This window comes from Lytechinus variegatus, chromosome 3 (genome assembly GCF_018143015.1).
Source record: "Lytechinus variegatus isolate NC3 chromosome 3, Lvar_3.0, whole genome shotgun sequence".
Classification (NCBI taxonomy): domain Eukaryota; kingdom Metazoa; phylum Echinodermata; class Echinoidea; order Temnopleuroida; family Toxopneustidae; genus Lytechinus; species Lytechinus variegatus.
In genome coordinates, this window is record NC_054742.1 from 63,215,986 (window position 1) to 63,241,044 (window position 25,059).

Genomic DNA, 25,059 nt, shown 5'->3' on the forward strand with positions numbered 1-25,059 from the left:
TATTTGTGTAGCATTCATAAAAAAATGTGAAGCAAAGTGTGATCCAAAACCAAGGAAACTTCCCTGCTGGTACCACAACAAATGAATATGATCCTCACTCCTGTCTAGTCAACTTTGTCAGGACAAGAATGATATCTGAGGTGTTATCAAGATGATATAATGGGGACTGGTGATGGAAAAAAAAAAGAGTTTCTATTTGACTTGACGACTAGTTCTGAATTTTTGCTTCTTCTCTATAGGGCTGTCTGCACCAGCCCGAGATTTCAAATTAGCGCGCTATTTCTGATCCGGCAAATTATCCCGATCTGAACAATCTCAAGATTATTTGGAATGGAGACGCAATTATCGTGCTAGTTCACTCACTTCGCTGGATTAATCTCGAGATTGCAATCCCAAGTCAGCTTGGGATTATTTGCAAAATAGCGCGCTATTTTACGAATGATCCCGCTAATTTGCAGGTGCAGACGCACTCACGGTGTCAGACCATATTGCATCGATGCCTTGCTCTAGCACGAATCGCTCTTCTTGCGATGGTGAAGATGGGGTTTCTTGAATCTCAAGATTAATCACGAAGTGGGCTGATCGGGCTAAAATCTTGAGATTGAGCAAATTCAAGCTGGTGCAGCACCGCCTTATAAGAATTAAACGTCACAGGAATAAAGATATTTCCTTTCATCCTTTGATTAAAAAATTATTTCCTTCTCATTTGCCTTCTGGCTGCACTTTTCACTTTTTGATTTTTTTTTAGGGTTCTTGATAAAGCAAGGTTGGTATTGAGACTGATATTAATCTTATGGGGTGTTGAAAGAAACTTACCGTCAATTAGCTTTTTTGGGTCCCCTTATCAATCTTAAGTTATTGCAGATTTGCTTCTTGCACCAGTAAGCACAAACTGATTTGCTGCCGCTGAAATTGATCTATCAGTTGTTAAATTGCAATTTTTTCATGCAACACCCCCTGCTTTAACTTATTTTGTTCATATGGAACATTAGTGTTCTGGGTATGTGAACTAACAAATGAAAATCAATGGTAATGAAAAAGGTCAATAGAAATTTAATACTGTGTACATTCATATTGATGTGTGCTTAATGCTTTTGCATTTTTTTTTGCAGTTGTATGGAATAGCTGCATTACGAATGTTAGGTACATAATCCTCTTAATTAGACTGGTTCAAACTTAATTTGATTCTCTGTTATTTTCAATCTCATAAGTTTGAATTAAGATTATGCTATAATTGAAGGGGGATTATTGATATTTCATAGTCAAGTCATCCATCATGTCAACTGAGTCATGTATAATTTTATGAATAGAATAGCTGTATAAAATGCCCTTAGGAAATAGTAATCTACAACAATAAAGCTTTTTGGAATACTCACATTTGTATACAAAGGGAACTAATTCGCAATAACGGTCTTGAGAGGAAAGAACAAAGGCTTTTGTATGGTTTTGAGGAGCACTAATTTTGAAAATAACCTAGCTTTGACATTACTTTAATCTGTGGGTACGAAGTACAAACTGACTATATGATTTCAGGAAAAGGAAATTATGGAGTAAACTTGGCATTGTATTACACATTTCATGCCTCAAATATTTTAATACATTGGATAAAGCAATAAAATACTGAGGCCTCTTGACTTCTCATTTGTGCAATTTATGGAGTCAAGGTGGGTTAAGAAAACATCAAGGATAAGATCAGATATCTGTTTATCTTTGCTGGAAATCCTGATCATCCTAATTATTATCTCACCATTTACATGTAACATAGTTTTCATGAATCTCTTAAAGGACAAGTCCACCCCAACAAAAAGTTGATTTGAATTTTAAAAAAAGAGAAAAATTCAACAAACATAACACTGAAAATTTCATCAAAATCGGATGTAAAATAAAGAAACTAATGACATTTTAAAGTTTTGCTTAATTTCACAAAACAGTTATATGCACATCCTGGCTGGTATGCAAATGAGGAGTCTATGATGTCATCCACTCACTAGTTCTTTTGTATTTTATTATAAGAAATAAGAAATGTTCTAATTTTCTCCTCATTGTCAAGTGATACAACAATTAATTCCTCCCTGAACATGTGGAATTAGCATTGTTTAATACTATATGTTCAGTCAAGATGGTCCTTTTTTGTCAAATCTATAAAAAATGAAATATTGTATAAACTATAATTCAACCAATAAAAACAAAATTAGTGAGTGATGGACATCATCGACTGACCAAGTTGTGCATATCACTGTTTTGTGAAAAGTAAGTGAAACTTTAAAATGTCATAACTTTCTTATTTTACATCCGATTTTGATGAAATTTTCAGCACTATGCTAGTGTGATTTTTCTTTATTATTCAAGTCAGCATTTTCCTGGGGTGGACTTGACCTTTAAAATGCGGTTTTATACTTTTCAAGGCTGCAAGATATTATAACCAATTGTGTGGATATTGATTCAAAATAATAGCAACAAATGAAATTAATATATCATATTAAACAATGAGCTTCATAGGTGTATATGATTGATTTCAATTGTCGAAGAGGTTTGTGCAGATTTTTCCTGTTATCGTCATGTTTTATCAGTTGTGTATTGATATTAATTAATGACTAAGCACAAAACTTAGCAATGATCATAGGGCGTTTTTCTACAATTGATTGCATTTACTATAATGTGCAATCAATTGTGAAAATCAAGTGTACGATTAATCACTAACCTTTGTGTTATGGAGCCCAGGTCAGTTTTTATTTTTTTTCAGTCAATTATGTATTAATTTGATGTTACTTTTTATTTATGATGTATCAATCCCAATCATTAACTCACCATTTACATGTAACTTGTATCATAAATCTCCTAAATTGTATTTTTATGATTTACAGGTCCACAAGGTATTTTAACTAAAAATGAAGCTATTGATCATTACATATACATGTGATTGGACAATTGAGAATACATGATCATTATTAATTCACTCTAATATTCTTACACTTCTATGACACTAGCACAAGTTTTTGTTTCTCATTTGCACAATCCAATCATCCCAATTTGTGACAATATAGGCCACGAAGCGTGTCCATGGTTTGTGCCATAATATAGATATATGGACTGCTCTGAGAGGCATGGTTGATTGTAGAGACTCAAGGGGACCACAACGCTACTATGCCCAAAAGCATGGTCTGGCTGGTGCAGTACATGGAGCCGAAAGAAACGACCATGTCTCGATTATCAAAGCAGTCAATGTATATTTTATGAACCAAATTAATAATAAGCCTATCTAGACCCTGATCTAGGGCCAGGCCTACGTGAGAATCTCAACGTTAAGATAAGTTTAGGCGTAACGTTTGTTAGGCTAAACACTACTCATTAAACAAAGTCTTACTCATTAGATCTCGAGTCGAATTAAGCAGTCGATGAGTCTACCTTTTCCAAACTACATCAGGTCTTTAGAAACAGCTAACATTAGATCTAAACAAGTTAGGCCTGAGTTAATTGTCCCCTATATGTTGATTCGACTGTGGCCCTAGTCCTATATTAGTCTAAATTTTTAACGACAACAGTTAACGTTAGTCAAACTCACCTTGAGTAGGCCTACAGTATTAACTTTAACAAATCAAGGCTTGAATTGATCCATCCGTCAAACAGTACGTGATAAGTTCCCTTTAGATTCTTTCCAATGTCTTTATTCTTGAAACATATTCAATAAAATATTGGAGAACAAGCTGGAGTCACAAATCACTATCGTTCCATCGATATGTCATATCCGTTGCGCACACTTGCGCAATAAGCATGTAAATGCACGAGTTGTCTAAAATTTTCAATTAAATCATGTGGACCTTACTGTAGCTGCAATCACCGCAAAGAGCAGCATTTTGCATGCAATCAAATGGGATCTCAGCCAAATTTAACTCTGCCCATCTTTAAGGTGCAGATCAGGGGGCAACGGGCAGAAATCTTGTTAACTATGCCCATTGCCCTTGGTTACCACCTTAGTTGTTGAAATTTAGAAAAAAATCATTTTCTTACAAACTTTTTCACAAATTCACCAAAATTGTGCTAATTATCCTTCAATTTTACTCTAAAAAATGCGAAAGCTCCTCAGTGACAAGCTCAGTTGATTCTCTCCCTCACTTTTGATTTTCTTTGAAAATTTGTTTGTTTCTTGTCCCCAAGAACAAATTTCTGCGTAGAGCCATGTTCATGCAGTATTTGTGGATACTTCACCATTCGTCATCTCTAATTAGGGGCACAAAAGTTGACTCCATGACTTGTGAATTGCCATGCGTTAAAGCCAAAAGGAGCATGTATTAGCTTCATAGCATTCCTTCTCTATTTTTCATCAGATAGCACTGATCTGATAGAATTCCTTGTTCTGTTTCCTTCATCAGATAGTACTGATCTGATAGCATTCCTTGTTCTCTTTCCTTCATCAGATAGTACTGATCTGGTAACATTCCTTGTTCTCTTTCCTTCATCAGATAGTACTGATCTGATAGCATTCCTTATTCTATTTCCTTCATCAGATAGTACTGATTTGATAGCATTCCTTGTTCTATTTCCTTCATCAGATAGTACTGATCTCATAGCATTCCTTGTTCTATTTCCTTCATCAGATAGTACTGATTTGATAGCATTCCTTGTTCTCTTTCCTTCATCAGATAGTACTGATCTGATAGCATTCCTTATTCTATTTCCTTCATCAGATAGTACTGATTTGATAGCATTCCTTGTTCTATTTCCTTCATCAGATAGTACTGATCTGATAGCATTCCCTGTTCTATTTCCTTCATCAGATAGCGCGGATCTGATAGCATTCCTTGATGGGGTTCCTCCTCGGGATGTGATCATGGCTGTTGTATTTGATGATGCTACCAACCGGTTAGCACCAGAAGCAGTCAGGATGTTTGAGGACCATTTTGGGAGTCGACAGGCCCATGTGCTTGGTTATCGGTCAATGTGGGCTTTCATAGGACAGAAGTACGTCCAGCATGATGGGGAACATGAAAAGGTTTGTACAGGGGGCCAATGTGCTCTAAGCCTATCAGTTGCAACAATTGCAGTAGCTTCTAACAGCTGTCAGTAGGTGTTTTCGTAAAGCTGTTCGTAAGTTATGAATGACTTTACGTTAACTAAAACATGTTCCAGTAATATTTATGAAACAACCACTGGATATATCTTTTTAAAAAATTGTGAATTTTACAACCCTTACTTTACTACTACTACTACTACTACTACTACTACTACTACTACTACTACTACTACTACTACTACTACTACTACTGCTTCTACTACTAATACTACTACTACTATTTCTACTATTACTATTTCTACTACTATTACTACTACTACTAATACTACTTCTGCTATTGCTACTGCTACTGCTACTGCTGCTGCTGTTACTACTGTTACTACTACTGCTACTACTACTACTACTACTACTACTACTACTACTACTACTACTACTACCACCACTACTACTACTACCACCACCACCACCACTACAACTTATTATTACTTCTACTACTACTGCTGCTTTTAGTTTGAGTTTGATAGGACTAACCTTTGCTAACTCCTGAGTCATGAACAAAATGTCTCCAAGCAGTCCTATTTTGGCTTGAATTTTATCTTCTAATTGATTTGTTTTACATTTATTATTAATTATGGCAAAAACACAACTTCCTTTGAAATGATACACCATTTTGAATGACTTCATAATCATGTAATGTACACCTTAATATGAGGTCAAGTCAGTTCACAGGGTTGCATATTGTATCCTTATTTCTTACAAAGAATCATTTTTTTACTGATAGTAAGTCATATTTTCAGATTTGACCTGACACCGTATTTAAGTGCATTTTTTTTAACACTTTGCATCTGATTTATTTTGTCATATTCTGTATTAATATCACAGTATACAATGAAGAAACCAAATGAGGAATGGGGAGCGCAAACAAATGTCCAGGGATGTTTCTCAATACCATGTAAGTATTATGTTTTATTTATTTTGTCTTGCCTGCATATGAGTAGCACTGCTACTACATTAATCATGTATTGTAGGTGAGACTGCCAGAGGTGTTCCACTTATTTGTTCATTCATTATTCCATCCATTAGTTCATCCAGCCTTCCATCCATCTACATTTGTATCAATCCATTCATCCTTACACCCAATCATCCACCTATCCATCCTGCTGAGTGACTTGTTGAGAATTTCATATCCTTGCTTTTTTAGGAAAGGAGAAATGGAAGTGTAATTGGGATATTGATTAAGGGATATTTTGTAAATGCCTTAGATTGGTGCATCTGTATACTTGTGAAATGTTTAGGTGAACATGTTAAAGTGTTTTTTATGTAGTGTTTTCAGATTCCATACATAGATAGTAATCATGCTATAGATAAAAGTGTTTGGGGTTGATCCATAAAGGATTGCAAAAAAGACAATGATTGGTGATTATGATTTTAAATCCTTGGCAAAGCTACTCAAGTTAAGGCTGTCATCATTTTCAAGCTTAATCGCTCACAATGGTGGTCTCCTGCATTCTTTTAAACTATGATATTTTCTTTCAATTGAATAATGCATCTTGTTAATATAATTTTTCATTGCTTATATTATGGCTATTGTATTATTTTTTTAAAGTTGTATCACCTTTGTATGTATGTTGTATATTTATCTTGAATGCAGAAATAAAATGAAATTAAAGGGGAATGAAACCTTTGGAACAAATAGGCTTGTGTAGAAACAGAAAAATCAAAGAATAAGAATAAAGAAAGTTTGGGAAAAATCGGACAAATAATGAGAAAGTTATGAGCATTTGAATATCGCAATCTCTAATGCTATGGAGATCATCCCATTGGCAACGCGACAAGGATGTGTGATGTCACTGATGAACAACTTTCCCTTTGGTGGACTATAATATACCCTAAAAATGTCTCTTTTGCCTTTTCTTATGATGATACAAACTCTTTATCCATGATGTATTCTTAAAAAATATGAATTACATGCCCTCATGTAGAAAGAACACATGATCTATGGATAGATGTGATAAAAGAGGCAATTCAAGTGAAATATATACTAAAGTAATGGGGAGAGTTGTTCACAGGTGACATCACACATCTTTGTCGCATTGCCAATTTGCTATCTCCATAGCATTAGTGATTGCAATATTCAGATGCTCATAACTTTCTCATTATTTGTCCGATTTTTCTCAAACTTTCGTTGATCTGTTTCTTTGATTTTTTTGTTTTCACACAAGCTATCTTGTTCCAATGGTTTCATTCTCCTTTAAGTGAAATCAAATCAAAGCCTGCCTTATTTATTTCTTTTGATAGTGACTCCAAAGAAAGAGTCAAGCAAGAATGAAGGTATGCCATACCAGAACCTTTGTATGGTGCCACGAGTCTGTGAGAGTAATGAGGTCGCTGTTCATGTTGAGTCGGGTCACCTGTCAAAGAAGGCTAAGATATACCCCAAGGTCTGCGTCGATGGCAAGACGTAAGTACATATCTTACACTATTGCTTCTTCCCCCCCTCATCCTTTTGTTTCATTTAGTTCAAATTTAAGATCTCAATTCTTTTTTTAATTTTGTAATCATTTGATCAAACCACATAATCTTGTACCTTTTTTATTTTCATTATAAATAATGCAATTTCTATCATTTCCATTATTATTTGTAATGTATTAATGTATGGTGATGACCCCTTTTATAAGCATTGCTTCTCTATTTGTTTCGTTTTCCTGTTACTTTGTTAATATTTTATCTTGTTCTGTTTATACTTTAAAAATTAATTAATTTAACCAATTTTAAATTGGATGTTCCACTTTTCCTAAACCAGGTTCATGGATCATACGATCCTTGTCAGTGGGTTAAAGGATGTTATATTTTTCAATGTTGATAATAATATTAAGCATTTATGTATCACTTGTTTCTAAGCACTGCATACCATATTCCCGGGCTACCTAGAACAGGTGCTCGAGCATTCAATGAATTTCTTCCTACGGGGATCTTTTAACTCTACCTGGCAAATGTAGATAACCATGTGACCTAAAGCATATATATATATTTTTTTTTTTAGGTTAGACCACACACTGGCATTTAAGGCATGTCTCGCTTAAATTTTTGTAAAAGTCCAAAAGTATTAAAAAAACCCAAAAATGTTGTAGTTAGCGGTATGTGGAGTTTTATTATTTTTAGCGTTTTGGTCTGATGATTTTGACTCTCGCCTCTGAAACCAGAGAGTCGTGGGTTTGAATCCCATCCATGGCATAATTCCCTTTAACAAGAAATGGATTCACATTTTGCTGCACTCAATCCAGGAAGGTGAATGGAGCTACAGCCAGGGTGATATATACAGTGCATATCAAAAAAAAGTTTACACTTTGAAAAAGCCCTGGGAATTAAAAAATATACAACATGTGGGTAATTTTTTCACATGTAATCTTGGGTCTGGGTCTTATCTATCTACTGAAAGTAAAAGTTTTGACAGAATGTTACACTTGAGTGAGCACTGTCCATTTTTGTAAAGCTCGCAGAAATCTGTTTGCGCAGAAATGCTCGTTATCACGCTGTGTCAAGGGGAAAGGGCGAAATCAAACTTACCCTGCGAAACATTTCTCATACATTTCCCTTGCACTTTTAGTCGATTGAAATAAAACGGATACATTCCAGCATTTTGTAACAATTTTGCCACCCAAATTGAAATTTCAGCACTTAATAATAAGCACAACCTTTACCCTTTTGTGTGCCAGCTGGATCTGTGGACATAACTGAATCTGAACAAAAGTTTATATCAGACATCTCCAGCATTTTTCATTAAGTTTGTGTCATTAAAGTGGGTTTACATTTCATTTTTACTTTGATACTTGTTTCCTCCACACTTTTCCCAAGCTTGACAATGATTAATAAAATGAAAATGAAGCATTAGGCATTTCATGTAAATCACAGCTCAGAGTAAAGCAAATATCGTCAAGATGGCCTCGGTGTGTGGGGGAGTGGGGTAGGGCGCAATGCACTCTTCGAAGTGATTTGGGCAAGGAAACAAGTTAAAAAAGGTAAAAGATATCATCAAATCAATTTACTAGCTAAATTCCACGTGTTCTTCATGATTAAGGTCTACTTTTATTCGCATAGCTATTTCCAAGTTCTGCGCAAATCATTTTTCACTAACTTTTCAAAAGTAAGTGGTGCTCACTCAAGCGGAAATATTTTTCGACAGTTATATCGTCATTTGCTTAAATGGATCTTTACCAATGTTAAAATGTGGAAATATCTTTAGGATATTTCAAATATATAATTTTACAGGATTTTTTCTAAGTGTAAACTTTTTTTTGATACGCACTGTATAGTGTGTCATTGAAAAGGCAACAGGATAATTGGCGCCACATAAATGCTGTGTTATTATCATCATTATCACCATTATTGTTATATAATATTAATGATAATACTAATAACATCAATATCAATAATGATAGTAATAATATTAATTATTATTATTGTTGATATTGTTATTATTAGTATTGTTATCGTTATTTTTTAAATGAAATTTCATCAATATATCCTTTGTCATATTATTTTCTTTTTTTTCCATCCAAGGATTCTGAGTGACCATAAAATTGAGAAGGTAAACCCAGCAAAGAGAGGGTTGAATTTCCTTGTAGTAGACCCAGAGACTGCACAGGTTGTAAGCTCTGGTAGCTTTGATACATACGATTCAGGTAAGTCTATTTCTATCAATCTTAAGCCCGGTGCACACTCCACAATCTGATACAACACAAGTTTTAACAAATCGCATGTTGCCTTAAATATGAAATTTATAAGAAGTAAACATACTTTATTAGAAGTATGGCCTTCTGCATGGAATACTTAACTCAGAATTCTGCCTCGCTGTGAGACTTGTGGTCAGAGTAAATTCGAAATCAGCTTCATCGGATGATGATGTCATTTTGATTTTGAATATAATTTGCTTTTATTCCCACCGAGAGGCTCTAAATTTCCTTTGGAATCTCAGTTTTCAGTATTCACAACTCTTTTTGGATCGTTGATTGTAAAGACTTTATGGTTTGATTGTTCATATCAAATGCTATTACCAATCGGATTGGAAACGGATCATGTAGTGTTCACCGGGCTGTAGGTTAACCAGTGTCAGCTTTATGCCTGCATACCTACAGTATCTCATTGGGAGGGTTCCATGAAGATCTTTGCCTGTGATTTTAAATGACAGATATTATAAGCTACTGCATCTAATCCTTGCATCTAATAAGCTGGGATCAAATTAGTTGGTGAGAATCATTGACAAAACTCTTCATGTAAAATGCTCCCTGATATTTTTCATTTTTCTACCTCTGTTAAATCTATGATCAGTCAGTGCTCAGATTATAGCCTAATTTTGTTGTTTGTATCAATTCAGGATATCTTGAAGGAGAGCGAACTGTGTGGTCTCTCATTGACAATGATAAATTGCTAGTCTTGAAAATACAGAGAACAAATTAGGCTATGATTTTGTATGATTAATTTGTATAGATAATCTAAAGTGTTTTGAGAAGAAAAGAACTTGATATAGCAGCACCTAACAAGGTGGATATGTGCAATATATACAAATACCTAATAGAATTTCATACCCAAAGCTCCATCTCTCCACCTACCAGTCTCACCCTTTTAAATGGTGACTGTGTTGTTTTCTTTCAGCTCTCCATGACACAAAGTGTGCTGACTTTCTACGATCGGTTGGTCCTGGTATGATGGTGATAGGAACAACGTTTGATGAGGCATCCAGACAGTGAGTGGTCCTTTATATAACCCAGTATTCTCCTTTATATAACCCAGTAACCTCCATTTGATTTATTTGAATTTCAGTCCTTTCATATTTACGATGGTAAAACAATTTTCATATTCACAACATATAACATATATGGTAAATTGTAAATGGTGATGATTTTTTTTTATACCTGATTGCTGAGAAAGCATGAATGTTTGCTTGCAAGCAACCAGAGGACCAACAGCTGAAGGTCCTCTCCGAGGGACCTGGTAATGATGATCAATGCCTTACCAAAGTGCACGAAGTGGGCAACGATCCCATATTAAAGGAATGCGAAACCCTCGCTCACCGTCTGAGCTATCGCAGCTATAGATTAATGTGTACAATACAATAAAAGCATGAAATTTATAGGGTAGTTTGCTGACTACAAAGCACAGCTAACAGGGTGAAGGCCCTTTTTATAAGTACACATTAAAGATAACAAGTAGCTAATAATAGAAATAATAGATTCAGTATATATCATAATCATTTTCAATGCAAAATTACAAAAAAATATATGTACAAAGAGAAAATAATAAGTGCTTTCTAATATATTACGCTATGAATACATTGCATTGGGAAGTGGAATAATGTAGTATGTAATTTAAAGAGAAATGCCAGTAGTTGCAGTAAACACTGATTTCATGAGAAAGTCTGTAAAACCAGGCTTAATTGTCAGTATATCATCAAGGATCTAGATCTGGTACTGTCACATAAACTGAACTTTGTGAAATCTTGAAATCTACGCTGAAAAATATTCACACTGAAGATCACCAACACAGATAAGCGCACGTGGGACAGTGTATTATTATTGCTTTGAATGTCGTGCCCGATGCTTGACCCGAATCCTGTGCTCATTTGCTTATTTCTCAGCAATTACACAATTTCTTCCAGAATCCCTTGGCACATATTCTTTATTTTTACAAACAGACACTTTGGTGGTCATTTCATTGGATTCTGTACGAACTCATTTTGATATTGTTACCAAAACTGGCATTTACCTTTAAAAGAATGGTTTGACCCTAAGGTAAGTATAGTGAACACGTTATATAAGAGTCAAAATATTGATTTTTTTTTGCCTTGGAAGATATTTCATTTTTATCGGGTACCTGATCAAAATGAATTTTGGTGTGAAATTGCTAACTTTTTTCAAACATATATATCCATATTTTATATACTTCATGTTAAAATTGTTTTAGGGCATTTACATCAAAGTAGTCTTATAATAAATCAGACTAGTGACATGCACTTGCACTTTGGGGGGAGTTTCCTGAACTAAAGCTTTAATGCCCCTTGTCTTTCTGTGAATACAGACTTGGTTATGACACCAAGCGTGAGCTGCAGAGGTTAGGTGCTATTAAGATCCAGGACCTTGGCTATAGGGAGATGTGGGCGTTCGTTGGTCAGAAGGGTATCAAAGGACTTACACCCTATGAGAAGGTCAGTGAAGATTTCATCGACGGATGGGGCGTCAAGGCGGAAATCTGGCAGTGCATCCCAAAATTCAGTAAGTTAAAGGGGCACTTTTCATGATGACTTACAATTAACTTAAGGGTAACATTGCCATCATCGCAAATGTCATGGTAACAGGGCTCAGCAGCCAATTAAAATCAAGGTTTCCATGGTAGCTCAATAATGGAAAATGTTACCATAGATTATTAGTGCCTGTACACACAACCTAGCATAAGTTTGAAACTATTAGAACTATAAAATGAACTTTAAGATATTTCACTTGGCACTAATGAACATGATACCACTGTAAACTGGAAAAATGAACATTATTTCAAAATGGTTAATATAAGTACATGTATTTTATGTATAGGTTGTTGTAATGAGGCATTAAAAATCTGTGCTTTGGTCTGCAACATCTTTTTTTAACAAGTTGACCATCCCATCTTCCCTTCTATAGTGATTTGTGTGAAACAATCTCCCTTGGTTAATTTGCATTTTAAATCTTGTTATTTTATTTTGTTTTATTTATTTTTATTTATCTTCATTATCAGTATTGATTGAATTAAACTGATTTATATACGACCCTTTGTATTGAAGTTTTCAATTTTTTCTGTCTTTTCTTTCAAATTGTTTGTCATAATGGTGTTTTGACTTTCATTTTTGCTGCTGTTCATCTCTCTTAATATCTTGTACATTCTTAATTCTATAATTTTCTTTTCTTAGCCCGTTGAAACTTATGTATAAAGAGCTTAATAAATAATAATAATAATGATTATTATTATTATCATTATTACTAGTATTATTGATAGTATTAAATTGATAATTATTATTATTGTGCAACATAGAGCACAGAAATACTGCATGACGTTATAAAAAGCTACATGTGAGTTGCAATTCTATGATCAAACTGATCTTATGAAGTGAGGCCGTATGTGATAAGTGAAAACAATTGCTCAATCACCTTTTTTTTTGGGGGGGGGGCAGATAGATCAAAATAATTATATTAGATGGCTTTGTTTCATGGAGTAAACGTATTTCTGTCATGCCAATGGAATGTTCTTCATTGTTTATTTTTCATAGTCAATGGGACATCCATGACCGATACCAAGATGGGTCTCAAGAAAAAGACCGAGTTCTGTCAGAAATACCATCCAAACTTCCGTGAGATGTGTTCACCGGTCAACATCCACCGTCCTGTCGTACCCCTTCAGCTTGATGATGAGAGCTTGGCTTCAAATCCAGCTTACTCTACACCCATCATTGTGGTACCAGGTAACACAAGACATTGCAATTGATGTTAGGACCTGTTGTAGTGATTTATTGCATTGATTATTATGTATAGTCAATTGTAAAAATCAATTGGATGATTAATAACCCGGCCTGTTACAGGGTCCTGGCATCATGGATTTTCAGGGCATTGTTATTGTTTGATAAAAACTGATAATAACTTTAATAATCATGAATCTATATAGCAGAAATACAAATATTTATATAATTATGTAGCTGCACTTAGGCAAAGTTTTATTTTAATTAGTAAAAAAATGACTTGCAACTTGGGTTCAAATTTTTTTATTCAATTTTTGTTTATATTGTATTTTATGTGTGATACAATGTAGTACCAGTAGTGGTAGTAGTGGTGGTGTAAGTTGTAATTCTCTTGGCCACCCGAATGCATTATTCAGGTACCATGTAATATAATTTTTTTATAATTCAGTTTTTATTGATAAAATAATTATACAACAACAATAAAAAACAATTACATGAAATACATGTACCACCTCTACCATTACGATTCCCTCTAGTAGTACCATCACTACTACCCCTACTGATACTACCACGACTACCATTACAGCTTCTATCACCACCAGCATGTGCTTGATGAAATATCACTTTTAATCATGTGTTCCCCTTTGTAAAGATTTGCTTTTTATTTGTGCTGTATGCAGTCTAAAAGATCAGTTCTTGGCCTAACCTTTGACCTTTCCTAATCAATAGAGGGTCTGACCTGGAAGCTCTGTAGTTGACCCTTGAGTCTCTGAGGGCATAACGCAGGCTTCAGAATCCTATTGTTGTTTATATGAGTAGCATTCGATTTGAGCAGATAGATTCTTGACCCAAAGTTTGTGACCTAATCTTTAACCTTATCTTACTGATTCAGGATCTGACCTTGAAGCACTTCAGTTGACCCTAGAGTCTCTGGTGGTACCCGGTCTTCAGAATCATCCTCTTGTTGTCCATATGAGTAGCATTCGATTTGAGCAGATAGATTCTTGACCCAAAGTTTGTGACCTAACCTTTAACCTTATCTTACTGATTCAGGATCTGACCTTGAAGCACTTCAGTTGACCCTAGAGTCTCTGGTGGTACCCGGTCTTCAGAATCATCCTCTTGTTGTCCATACAAGTAGCATTTGATTTGAGCAGACCAAATCTTGACCTAAAGTTTGTGACTGAACCTTTAACCTTATCTTACTGATTCAGGATCTGACCTGGAAGCACTTCAGTTGACCCTTGAGTCTCTGATAGCAGTGCCTGGCCTTCAGAATCACCTTGTGGTAGTCGTCTTGGAAGGAAACTTTGCTCAACCTAATGAGTTAGTTGGAGTTTATGGCTTCAGAGTTCACTATATCAAGGCCAAATCTCAGTACATATGTAAGTAATGTATTCATTATTATTATAAATGAATTATATGATAATTAGAAAAGGCATTCATACTTGGCCGTCTTACGGGATACAATCTATTCTGAGGCATACAGTTGTCATTACCTTACATCAGCAAATTTATTTTGTGTGTTTTATTTTCTTTTTTTTTCACAGACACCCTCCTTTCAGGCATGGAGGAAGCAATGGGCCTCTTTCCAAAGAATGAATACTTTATCATCATAGAGGAATATGTAGAGGTTGCTCCTGACTTCCTGCGGTACTTCTCGCAAACCATGCATCTTTTAGAAGATGAGACGATACTCTCTATATCAGCATGGAATGAACATGGTAGGTCACACTTAACTTAGTCTGATTGCAAGTAGCGAGTGATTTATTATCATTGATGATGATGATGGTGGTGGTGGTGGTGGTGATGGTGGTGGTGGTGATGATGAAGATGATGGTGATGATGATTATGATGATGATGATGATGGAGATGGCGGCAATGATTGGTGGTGGTTGTGATTAGTGCTGCAGCCGAACCGCCGAACCGAACGGAAGTTCACCGAACTTGGCACTTCCGAACCGAACCGAACGCAAAGGTCTGGTTCGGAAGTTCGGTAAAAAAAAAAAAAAAGTATGTTAATATGCAATGCGTAAGTGCGATGACTACATAGATTTAAGTATATAAAAAAAAATATTGGTTAGTGATTGTGCACAAAGAATTCCACTCAGTATATTTTTAAAATCCACTATGATAGCTCCCATCTCGTCTTTGATTGAACTGTTATCAACTTAAGAATATTTTATTATTATAAATATATTTTTTCTTGATAAAATGAGGGGACATTTTGAATCTAAACTCGGTATAAAAGTGTGGTGTAATTACGTATTGCCGTAATCGATCGTGATCGAGGTAATAATAGCAGTGCCTTTTTAAAGCGCCATGAGCACCGAAAGGTGGACCTGTGCGCTATATAAGTAGCCACCATTATTATTATTATTATTATTATTATCGTAATCGGACCTAATCATTTTGTATTTAATAAAGAAAAAGAATTCATTCCTCGTAAATGACAAAGTATGACAGTTTCGGTCTCGTGTTTGATTAAATTTTTATCATTTTCAATTTTTTTTTATAAACATGAATATATTTTTTTCCTTATAAAATGTGGGGACATTTTCAGCTTAACTCAGTTAAAAAGGGTAGTTGAATTACGTATTGCTGTAATCGGACGTACATTTAATTGTTTTGTATTCAAAAAAGAAAAAGACAAGACATAAATTAATTCCTTGTGACTGACAAAGTAATGGTAAAAAGTATATATATTCCACCTTCTGAAATTTCCATATTAATATAAAAGATAAATAAATAAGACATGAAGGAATGAGGGTGAAAAAACAGAAGAGATAAAAATTAAACCAAACCAACGCATGTTCCCTGATTGATGTTCCGGAAATGGTTGGTAAGGAAAGTTGAAACAGGAAGTCCAAATAACCTGCTCTTCGTTGCTATTATACAGGTAAAATTCGTATTCCGAGCTTGAAACGTTTTTCCGTTGTCAATATTTTCTTAAATTTGGTTAAATCTGGTCAATTACTGAAAATGAAATGATCGATTATCAGTTCCGTCTTAGTTCTGACGATCAACGCCGAGTGATTTCACAACTCTAAAATACAAAGTACATCCCATGTACTCATTTTCGTGTTGGAAATATGTTTGAAGTCACGTAGTGTCGATCTTTCTGGACCAAGAATGGACTGATTTTTTTTATCTTTTTAAAGTAATTCATTGACCAGATTTTACCACTTTTCAGAAAATAGGGACTTTCTAAAACACTCATATTCTTTGGAATGTGAATTTTACCGGTATAATAACAGTTGAGTGGAGGTTGTTTGTCTACTGTTTCGACATTCCCGATCAACACTTTCCAATTTGAGAAGCTGCGTTGGCAATGACATCGTAATCGATCATGATCATAGCTACATGAAATAATCATGAAAAAAAAATATTCTGATCTTTGTAATTCTGTTTCTGTCCTGATTCTCTCGTTATCAATATTTTTTTCTTTTGATTTTTTTTAATTTTCATTTTAAAAATGAAAGTAGAAATGACTTATTTTTTGTTTAAAGATTAAAACAAAAGAAAGTTCAACAATTTTCATAACTATTCTTTTTAGAAACAAAATTTATTATAAATATATGACAGATCTTCCTAGAGATTATTAGTTTGTGGGTCGGCGGTCTTTATTTTTTATATGTTAAATTTAATTTGGCATTTATTGCCGAACCCCGAACCGAACCAAAGTTCGGAAAAAAATTGCCGAACCCGAACATCCCGCCTGACTTGCAGCACTAGTTGTGATTGTGGAAATGATTATTGTAGCGGTGACGGCGGTAGTGACAATGGTGGTGCTCACTGTTAGTTGTGATGGTGATCGTGTTGGTGGTTATGATGATGATGATGTTAATGGTGATGATGAAGACAACAATGACAACAGTGATGGTGGTAGAGGTGGGGTGATATTAAAGATGCCAATGTTGATGATGGTGATGATGCTGCTGCAGATGATATATTATGTTTATTAAGCCTACATATCCACTTATCAATGTGCTCAAGATATTCCTAATTTTTGGCCCTTTATTGTAAGGCTAGTTATTACAAAGCATTCATGGAAATCTACCCTGTCAGTTCTTATTTCTACTTGGGTGTGGAGTGGCAAATACAGAATCTTGTCCTGGAAAGAACATCATTGTTACAGTATGATTTGAAATTGAATTGAAATAAAGATGAACTTTAAAATCTGCACTTCCTATTTGAACATTTATGTCTTTTGTAACACAACCACTCTGGTGGTTTCTTTTTAATAAAATGAAAAGAATCGTGATTGAATTATATCAATTCCCATTTTTTGTTTTCAGGATTTAAGCACACATCAGGAGACACAGGATTACTCTATAGAACTGATGTTTTCCCAGGATACGGGTACATATCTTGAGTTTTACATTTTCATTAAAGCAGTTTAGATTATTTGTACTCATTGTTTAAAACATTGAACATATCCCCCCCCCCAAAAAAAAAAATTGATTTTTCAGAGTAGATTATGGTTATGCAATCTAATTGACTGGTATTGATGTTATTATTATTTTCACTCTCCTAATATACCTCTGGTTGCAGTAATTTTTAGATCACTAATTATATGGGCATCCCCCTACTTGCATTGCAACCAACATGTGTGATGTCACACTTGTCCAACTCCCCCAATTACTTTACTACCATGTCTTTCTGTCTATCCATAAATCAGAGGGTTTTTCATGGGAGGACTCATGGGAGATTACATAAAATATTGGCAAAAACTTTGCATTACATGAGAATGAGCAAAAATACTTGTGTCGTAATTTATTTGTAGTGTATAAAAGGTAGAGCTATACTTTTTTGACATTACAAAGCTTGGTTGACAATGGGAGGATATCAATAGCATTATTGATCTAGGCATTCAATTGCTCTTTAACTTGCTTATTGTTTGTCCAGTTGTTCTCAAACTTACATTTGCCGTCCAGTTCTTGAAATTTCATTGGCGTGATTCTTTGATTTTCTGTCTTCAGACAAGCTATCTTGTTCCATGAGTTTTGGTCTCCTTTAAACATCATCATAAAAAAGTCATAGAGCAAATGCCTCTTAAGGCATAAGTCTCATGGCCAGGCTTCGAACCCAGATCTTTGAACTATGAAGCCAGCTGCCCTCGACCTCTCAACCATGACACGTCAGACTCAATTATCTTTTACACACAGTATCAATCAGATATGATTAATTACGTCTTGGACCGACCTTGAATCTGTAAATCAAATTATAATTTTTTCCATGTAGCTTGTAGTCCAAGCGTATGCAACAACGTCCAGTCACAGTATCACAGATATTCTTCATTCATCTCAATGACAATGTTGAAAGATACACTTAGTATTATCCTCTACTTGGAGATAAAGCCATCATCAGAATGCTGCTGATGATGACCACAGGAGCATTCCATGAAACAAATTTTCACTGAAATCCTTGCAGCTGATTGGCTCAGAACAAATTTTATCCCTGCCTATTTATTTTGTAACACACTGTCCCATTCTTTGGCTTGATATTAGATGGCTGCTGAGGAGGACTGTTTGGAAGAATGAAATCAAGAAGAATGAAATGACCTGTTGCGTGGATCAGACATGGAGAGGATGGTTGAGAGATGATAGTAGGAAGAAAAGAGAGTCCATCGTACCTGACGTCTCAAGGGTCAAAAGGTCAATCAAACCAGGCATCTACGAAGACAGGCCTTTCTTAGAAGAGTATCTCTCAAATAGGACCATGACAAGGTAGGATTGCTTGTGATGGATACACAGAGTAGAACAACTTCCCCCTCCCCCCCACGGCTCTGTAACAACTGTATTTTTGTATTAATGGCACCATGATGAATGAGCGTGTGCACTTATCTGCTTGAGAGCGAAAGTTTTGATATTGGTTTAAATCAGGTAAAGTGCAAGCAAAAGAAAAAGTGAGCATATAAAGAAATATCATTTCGCTAGATCAAAACGTGTTACCTCTTACACAATAATGAAATTTACAGTGCATCCCACAAATAAAGAAACCAAGAATTATCGAAGGTTTGTCAAATCAATCACAAAAATAATACACAAATGACATAAATTCACTTGCCTCAATAGGGTAGTCATTGCCTTTTTATCCACAAATGTCTTCCTCTCTCAGTGACCCCAGCACTGAACCATCGAGGGCATTCTACCTCAAGCAAGCAGAGTATGAGAATTATATCAAACAACTCATCAAAGAAGGGATACCTTTAGATCGTAATCTATTAATTGGATGTGAGACCGTTGGCAAGACATCATTGAATCTGTCAGAGTTTTCAAGGTAAAAAATTGCATCTTTAGTTTTACCCTTAGAAATTGTAGTCAAAGAATGGATGCATTTTGACCAATATCTCCTGACGGGATATGAGACCATTTCCAATACATCATTAGTCAATCAATCAATTGTGGTCAAAGAAGGAACGCAGTTAGATCATAATCTTCTGATAAGAAACTATTGATAATAATTATAATAATGATAATGATAGTGATTATGATGATGATAAGGATAATATGCAACATTTATATAATGCCAAGAGGTTTCTTATTGACAAATGAATGAAAATATATTTATTTCATGTGTAATCATTTTAATGTTTAGATTAATATTGTAAAATGCAGTATTGTGCTCATATATCAGCATGAAATTAAATCATTTGCATTGTTTTAAACTTCAAATCTGTTTGACAGAGGAGCATATACATTATTCTATCGTCAAGACTCAGCGACAGATTACAGGGTATTGGTCAAGCTTTCTAAATGTCTTGGAATATACATTTATAATGATGACACAGTAAGAGGATTACACAACGGTGTACTCAGGTTAGTCTTAATAAAGTTCATCCATAGTGAAACCAGAACTATATACCAGAGTTGAAACTAAACTGGAGTTCATAATATGTGTTTGACAATTGCATATATTCAAGTTGAAAATCATGTTTTACTCATGTATATATATAAGTTTAGGAAATAACCATTACAACAGCCTTGGCAACTGTTTTTTTTTGTCTTAATATTTTGTGAAAGAAATGGAGATGGAATAAGTCTTCATTTATTGATGCTTTTATATGAATTGAATAAAGTACTTGTATTGACTGACTGATAGAAGTCATGAATCATGAATTGCTGAAGGTATTTAAGCTCAGGCGTGTTGGTTTGAGCTTTCTGAAAGCAAATATTATATTTAATAATTTTTTTCCATCTTCTCTGCAGATTGGTATACCAAGGCCAGCAGTTGTTATTGATAGGAACCAAGTCACCGTACTACCAGTACAAACCAATTAATGCTGTACCCTATTAGTGACCACACCCACCACCACCACCCTCCTATTCTTGAAGTTTAACATTCGCCATTCTGCTAAAAGTGACCCCTCCTTGCAGACATTGACACTACCAACTTTCTTGAAGGGGTAAACTTCATTCTAAACCTTCAAAGGGGGATAACATGTGTACCCCTCTTTAGTGGAGGAGCATCGAAACCATCCTATCTAGGGGTAACTCTGTCACCTTTTCCTTCAAAGGGGGTAACGTGTGTACCGCTCTTTAGTGGAGGAGCATCTTTCACCCTCATAATTAGGGTTAACATCATTACTTTAACACAAGGATGATACCTCTACCATGTATCTTAATGGCAGCATCACAGTCCCACTGGGGTGTACCTTCAACCTCCATTTGGAATATCTCTTCTCCCTCCCTCCCTCCCATGAAATGGAGGTACATCTTCTTACTCTGGACTCAAGGAAGGGACAAGATGGATATCACTATCTTCTTCTATTGAGCTGAATTGGGTTGGTGCAGCTTCAATGTCGGGAAGTCGAAAAGAGTTTTTAAAGCTTGAAGAATACGAGGTACCTTGGTGACACATGACTTGTGATATTAGCAGGCATCTGAGGAGAGTGAAGAGTAGGTGGAGATTTGTTTTGGAAATGAAGGCTTTCAGAATTTATTCTTATGTAACACTTCATTATCTTCTATAGAATTCAGGGTATTTGTGTCATGCGACGTCTGTTTCGTGAAATTTGATGTACTATTTATCATTCAAGTGCCATAATGTGATGTTTAAGACTGAAGCTCTTGAAAGATTGTCATGAAAAATTTTGTTAGTTAACATAATAACTCGTCAAAGGAGGTTTTATTTTTTAGCGTAATTCTTCAGTTTCTGTTCAGGGTTGATGATTGGCTGACAATAAAGCAATACATCATAAAATGTTAGTAATCTAAGTCCAAATAACATAGAACATGTTATCGATTTTGCAATTAAGCGTAACTTAAGTCTATGGCAAACCATGCCAAAAATTGAAAATATCATGATGAAGTCGTTCATCGGTTACAAGCGATTTTAAGAACGACTGGTGATCCTTTTGTAGTAAAGTGATTCACACCGCATTTCCATTGGCGTTGATTTAAGTCCTAGGAAAGGGTCATCTGTCGTTCATAAAGTTTATTGTAACTTAACAGCTTAATGAAACACCCACCTGGTAAGTATAGAGACGTTATAAGCAAACAAGTACTGTAAATGGATCAAGGAGAAATTTATTTATTACTTGCTCTAACTTTAGGCATTACAAATTTTGCTGTTCTAAATGCAATGTTTCTAACTCTGCCAAAGTACATAAAAATATAGTGAATGAACTTTAAATTGTGAGGTGCGCTTTTTTACGCGAGTGGTTAGTTTTGGTAGCTGGGGTCCATTGCATAAACCTTGCATTCAAGCTTCCTTAATGTGCACTTATGAATGGCTGAAATCAAGTCATGTGCGATGGGCTGGGGTCACATGTGAAGATAAATCATATGGAATACTTCATTGATATGTCTGTTTTAAAGGATTTACAGACAATGAGGGGATTTTTTTGGGGGTATGAGAGTTTAGATGTTAATACATTCCAAGAAGAAGAGATTTAATCTAGATCTCAGGGAAAGTACTTCAAATGGACTGCCTTGACATGAATCATGTTCATTCTAGTTTTATTCTCTTTAGTTTGCCTGCATGTCAGCTCTCTGCTTTGAGTCATTAAACACTGCAATAGAAGTACAATTTAGAAAAAGAACAGTTAGCTTTCTAGTGCTAACAAGAGCTGAAAAGCATATAGATTTCTCATGCTATGGAGAGCTGTAAAAGCTTTCAGCTCTCTAAAGCTATGGAAAGCTAGAAAAGCATACAGCTTTCTGATTTCTAGTAATATAGGTCACACGATGGTAGTGCAAGAGGTGCGCAAGCATTTACTGAAATTATTATAAATCTTATTTCTCACATTGGAAGTGAACTCAAGCTGTCGGGTACCTAACAGGACATCGAAAATCATTTCATTGAGAGCTGTGGGGGCATCGTGGTCTAGTGGTTAAGACTCCCGTCTTTCAATCTGAGGGACGTGGATTCGATTCCCAGCCATGGTGTGTTTTCCTTCAGCAAGAAATTTACCCACAGTGTGCTGCACTCAACCCAGGTGAGGTAAATAGGTACCGGCAAAAAGCTGTGTGCACCGGAATCGGTAGTAGGAGCGCCACGAGCACCTAACAAGGTGTATATGTGCTCTAATATAAATCCTATATTATTATTACTATTATTTTTTGATCTGCTAGTTCAATCAAAAGGTTCTTATCGAATAAAGTTTTTGGTTGTGTATCACTCCAATAAGCTTTATGTTAGTGGGACTTGATCATCAATGACATCATAACTTCTTATTCATTGCATGAACAGGGTAGTGTATTAGATATATAATAGCAATTCAAAGAATTAAATTTGAAATAGGATAAAGTATCATTTTACTGATATTTCATTACATTGATTATGTTTTTATTTAAGTTCTTTCATCTATTCTTTTACTCATTAGACAAAGTTGTATTATCATTTTTAGCCAGAGAAAAATTTGTGATTGCATTACAGTATAAAAAACATAATATAAAAAAATAGTATAGTATAAAAAAATGAACTGCTTCTTCTAAATTTAGCAAATTGCCTTTGTAGCACAATATCATGCCTCATTCTTTTTCTTAACTTCTCATTAGTGGTATGGTCTAGATTTACATCATTTGCTTGTCAAGTCTTCTTAGCATGCGTCATTTTCATTGTTTTATATATCTGGTAAACAGTTTTTACTGAATGAAAACAGTGTGTAAAAAGTCATATTGTATGGCAGCGAATCTTGAAACCTTGACTAGGCTATATGGCCTAAATTGTAGGACTAGAATTAGTTTTAGTACCCAACTATCAGGACTACATGAATGACAGTATGTTTGAAGAATCGTTTGAAGTAATGCGTTTGTGATCAGGAATTGATTTTAGAGATATATCTTATGAGATGAGTGGAATTGAAACGTCAGTACACTTAAATTATATTTAAATCAATATTCAGGTACCTTTAGTACATGAAAGTGTATATACCTTTATGATTGTATTGTATTATGTCATTTGTGCATATCGTTGTTTTATCACACAGACTTATTTTGTAGTTATTTGATATTCATTATGGAAATAATATTCCATGTTGTATAATGCTTAAATTCAATCATGTGTTTGGATTGAGAACAACATGGATTGACATTGAAATGAAATTTGTTCAGACTGTGATATAATATAGTATAGTGATTTGTCATTATTGCAATTAGAACATCTTATAATATTCTAATGTCTTATTTCTTTATGTGATTTTTTTTTCCTTTTTTGCCAAAATAATTCTGAAGCTGCAAATCATTTCGAATTTAGAGAAATTAATTTTCTTTTTTTTTCCAGATTATAATTTTATGACACTTTATCTGAATTTTTCTGTATAAATTTAACTCATTGTATTACCACCTCTAGTCAGAATGTCATATAAGTTGACAAGTTTAATGACTGGTACTTCTTAAAGCATCACCAAAGAATTGTGCTCTTTTTAAAGTATTTTTTATATATTATACATATATATATATATTAATAGTATGAATATTATCAATATTATCCATTCAATATTTCAGAAAATTGAACAAAGAGGTATCAAGCACAAAGAAATTAAGTGCTTGTAAGTAGAAAATTCACATGATCTATGTAATCCTGTGCTGAAAAATCCCAATCTCAGAAACCACTTACAAGCTTGAAAAATAAAAAATTGATATTTTTTTGTTCAAAACAGATATCAGAAACAGAAATCCTTCAAAATGTTGTATTGCCCAGATCGACCTTGCTCTACCTTTTAAATCATTGAACGCCATACAGGGTAGCAGCAACTCCCATCTGTTAACGTTTTGTGGTCTGATGCGACCAGGGTTTGAACTCCCGACCTCCTGGTGGTGAGACGGATGCTCTACATCTGTTTAAATTGTATAAATGATTTGAGAATAGAAATTGTCCCATTGGTACTCCTCTCTAAGCTTGGTCTGGCCAAAGCTAAGTCAGTAGAGGTGTATGGCCAATATTGGAGACTCTCTCCCTATCTCCAACATCAGAGACTTGGTATCTAATTTCAGAAACAGTCGGCTAATATTTTGGCAGTGTGAAAGCAAATTACAGGAACTTTTAGCCCAGCGTGCCGTCGGGCGCAGATGCCGTGGGTGACCCCTGAGCTCGCAGTGTTGTATCTCCTGCCTTGCCTGCT

General features: G+C 34.9%; 1 protein-coding gene across 2 annotated transcripts in view; it reads left to right on the top strand.

Annotated features, from left to right (window-relative positions):
- LOC121411623 (protein O-linked-mannose beta-1,2-N-acetylglucosaminyltransferase 1-like) overlaps window positions 1–22,265 on the top strand; it is a 35,067-nt gene extending 12,802 nt beyond the window's left edge. For both annotated transcript variants that reach the window (XM_041604434.1, XM_041604435.1), the window contains 14 exons: window positions 4,776–4,990; window positions 5,894–5,963; window positions 7,310–7,472; window positions 9,572–9,693; window positions 10,664–10,754; window positions 12,086–12,279; window positions 13,305–13,496; window positions 14,705–14,875; window positions 15,041–15,214; window positions 17,789–17,852; window positions 19,001–19,219; window positions 19,611–19,772; window positions 20,180–20,311; window positions 20,702–22,265. In XM_041604434.1, the coding sequence (XP_041460368.1) occupies window positions 4,776–4,990; window positions 5,894–5,963; window positions 7,310–7,472; window positions 9,572–9,693; window positions 10,664–10,754; window positions 12,086–12,279; window positions 13,305–13,496; window positions 14,705–14,875; window positions 15,041–15,214; window positions 17,789–17,852; window positions 19,001–19,219; window positions 19,611–19,772; window positions 20,180–20,311; window positions 20,702–20,789 (2,057 nt within the window). In that variant the 3' untranslated portion in view covers window positions 20,790–22,265. The remainder of the gene's footprint in view (window positions 1–4,775; window positions 4,991–5,893; window positions 5,964–7,309; window positions 7,473–9,571; window positions 9,694–10,663; window positions 10,755–12,085; window positions 12,280–13,304; window positions 13,497–14,704; window positions 14,876–15,040; window positions 15,215–17,788; window positions 17,853–19,000; window positions 19,220–19,610; window positions 19,773–20,179; window positions 20,312–20,701) is intronic.
- The last annotated feature ends 2,794 nt before the right edge of the window (window positions 22,266–25,059 follow it).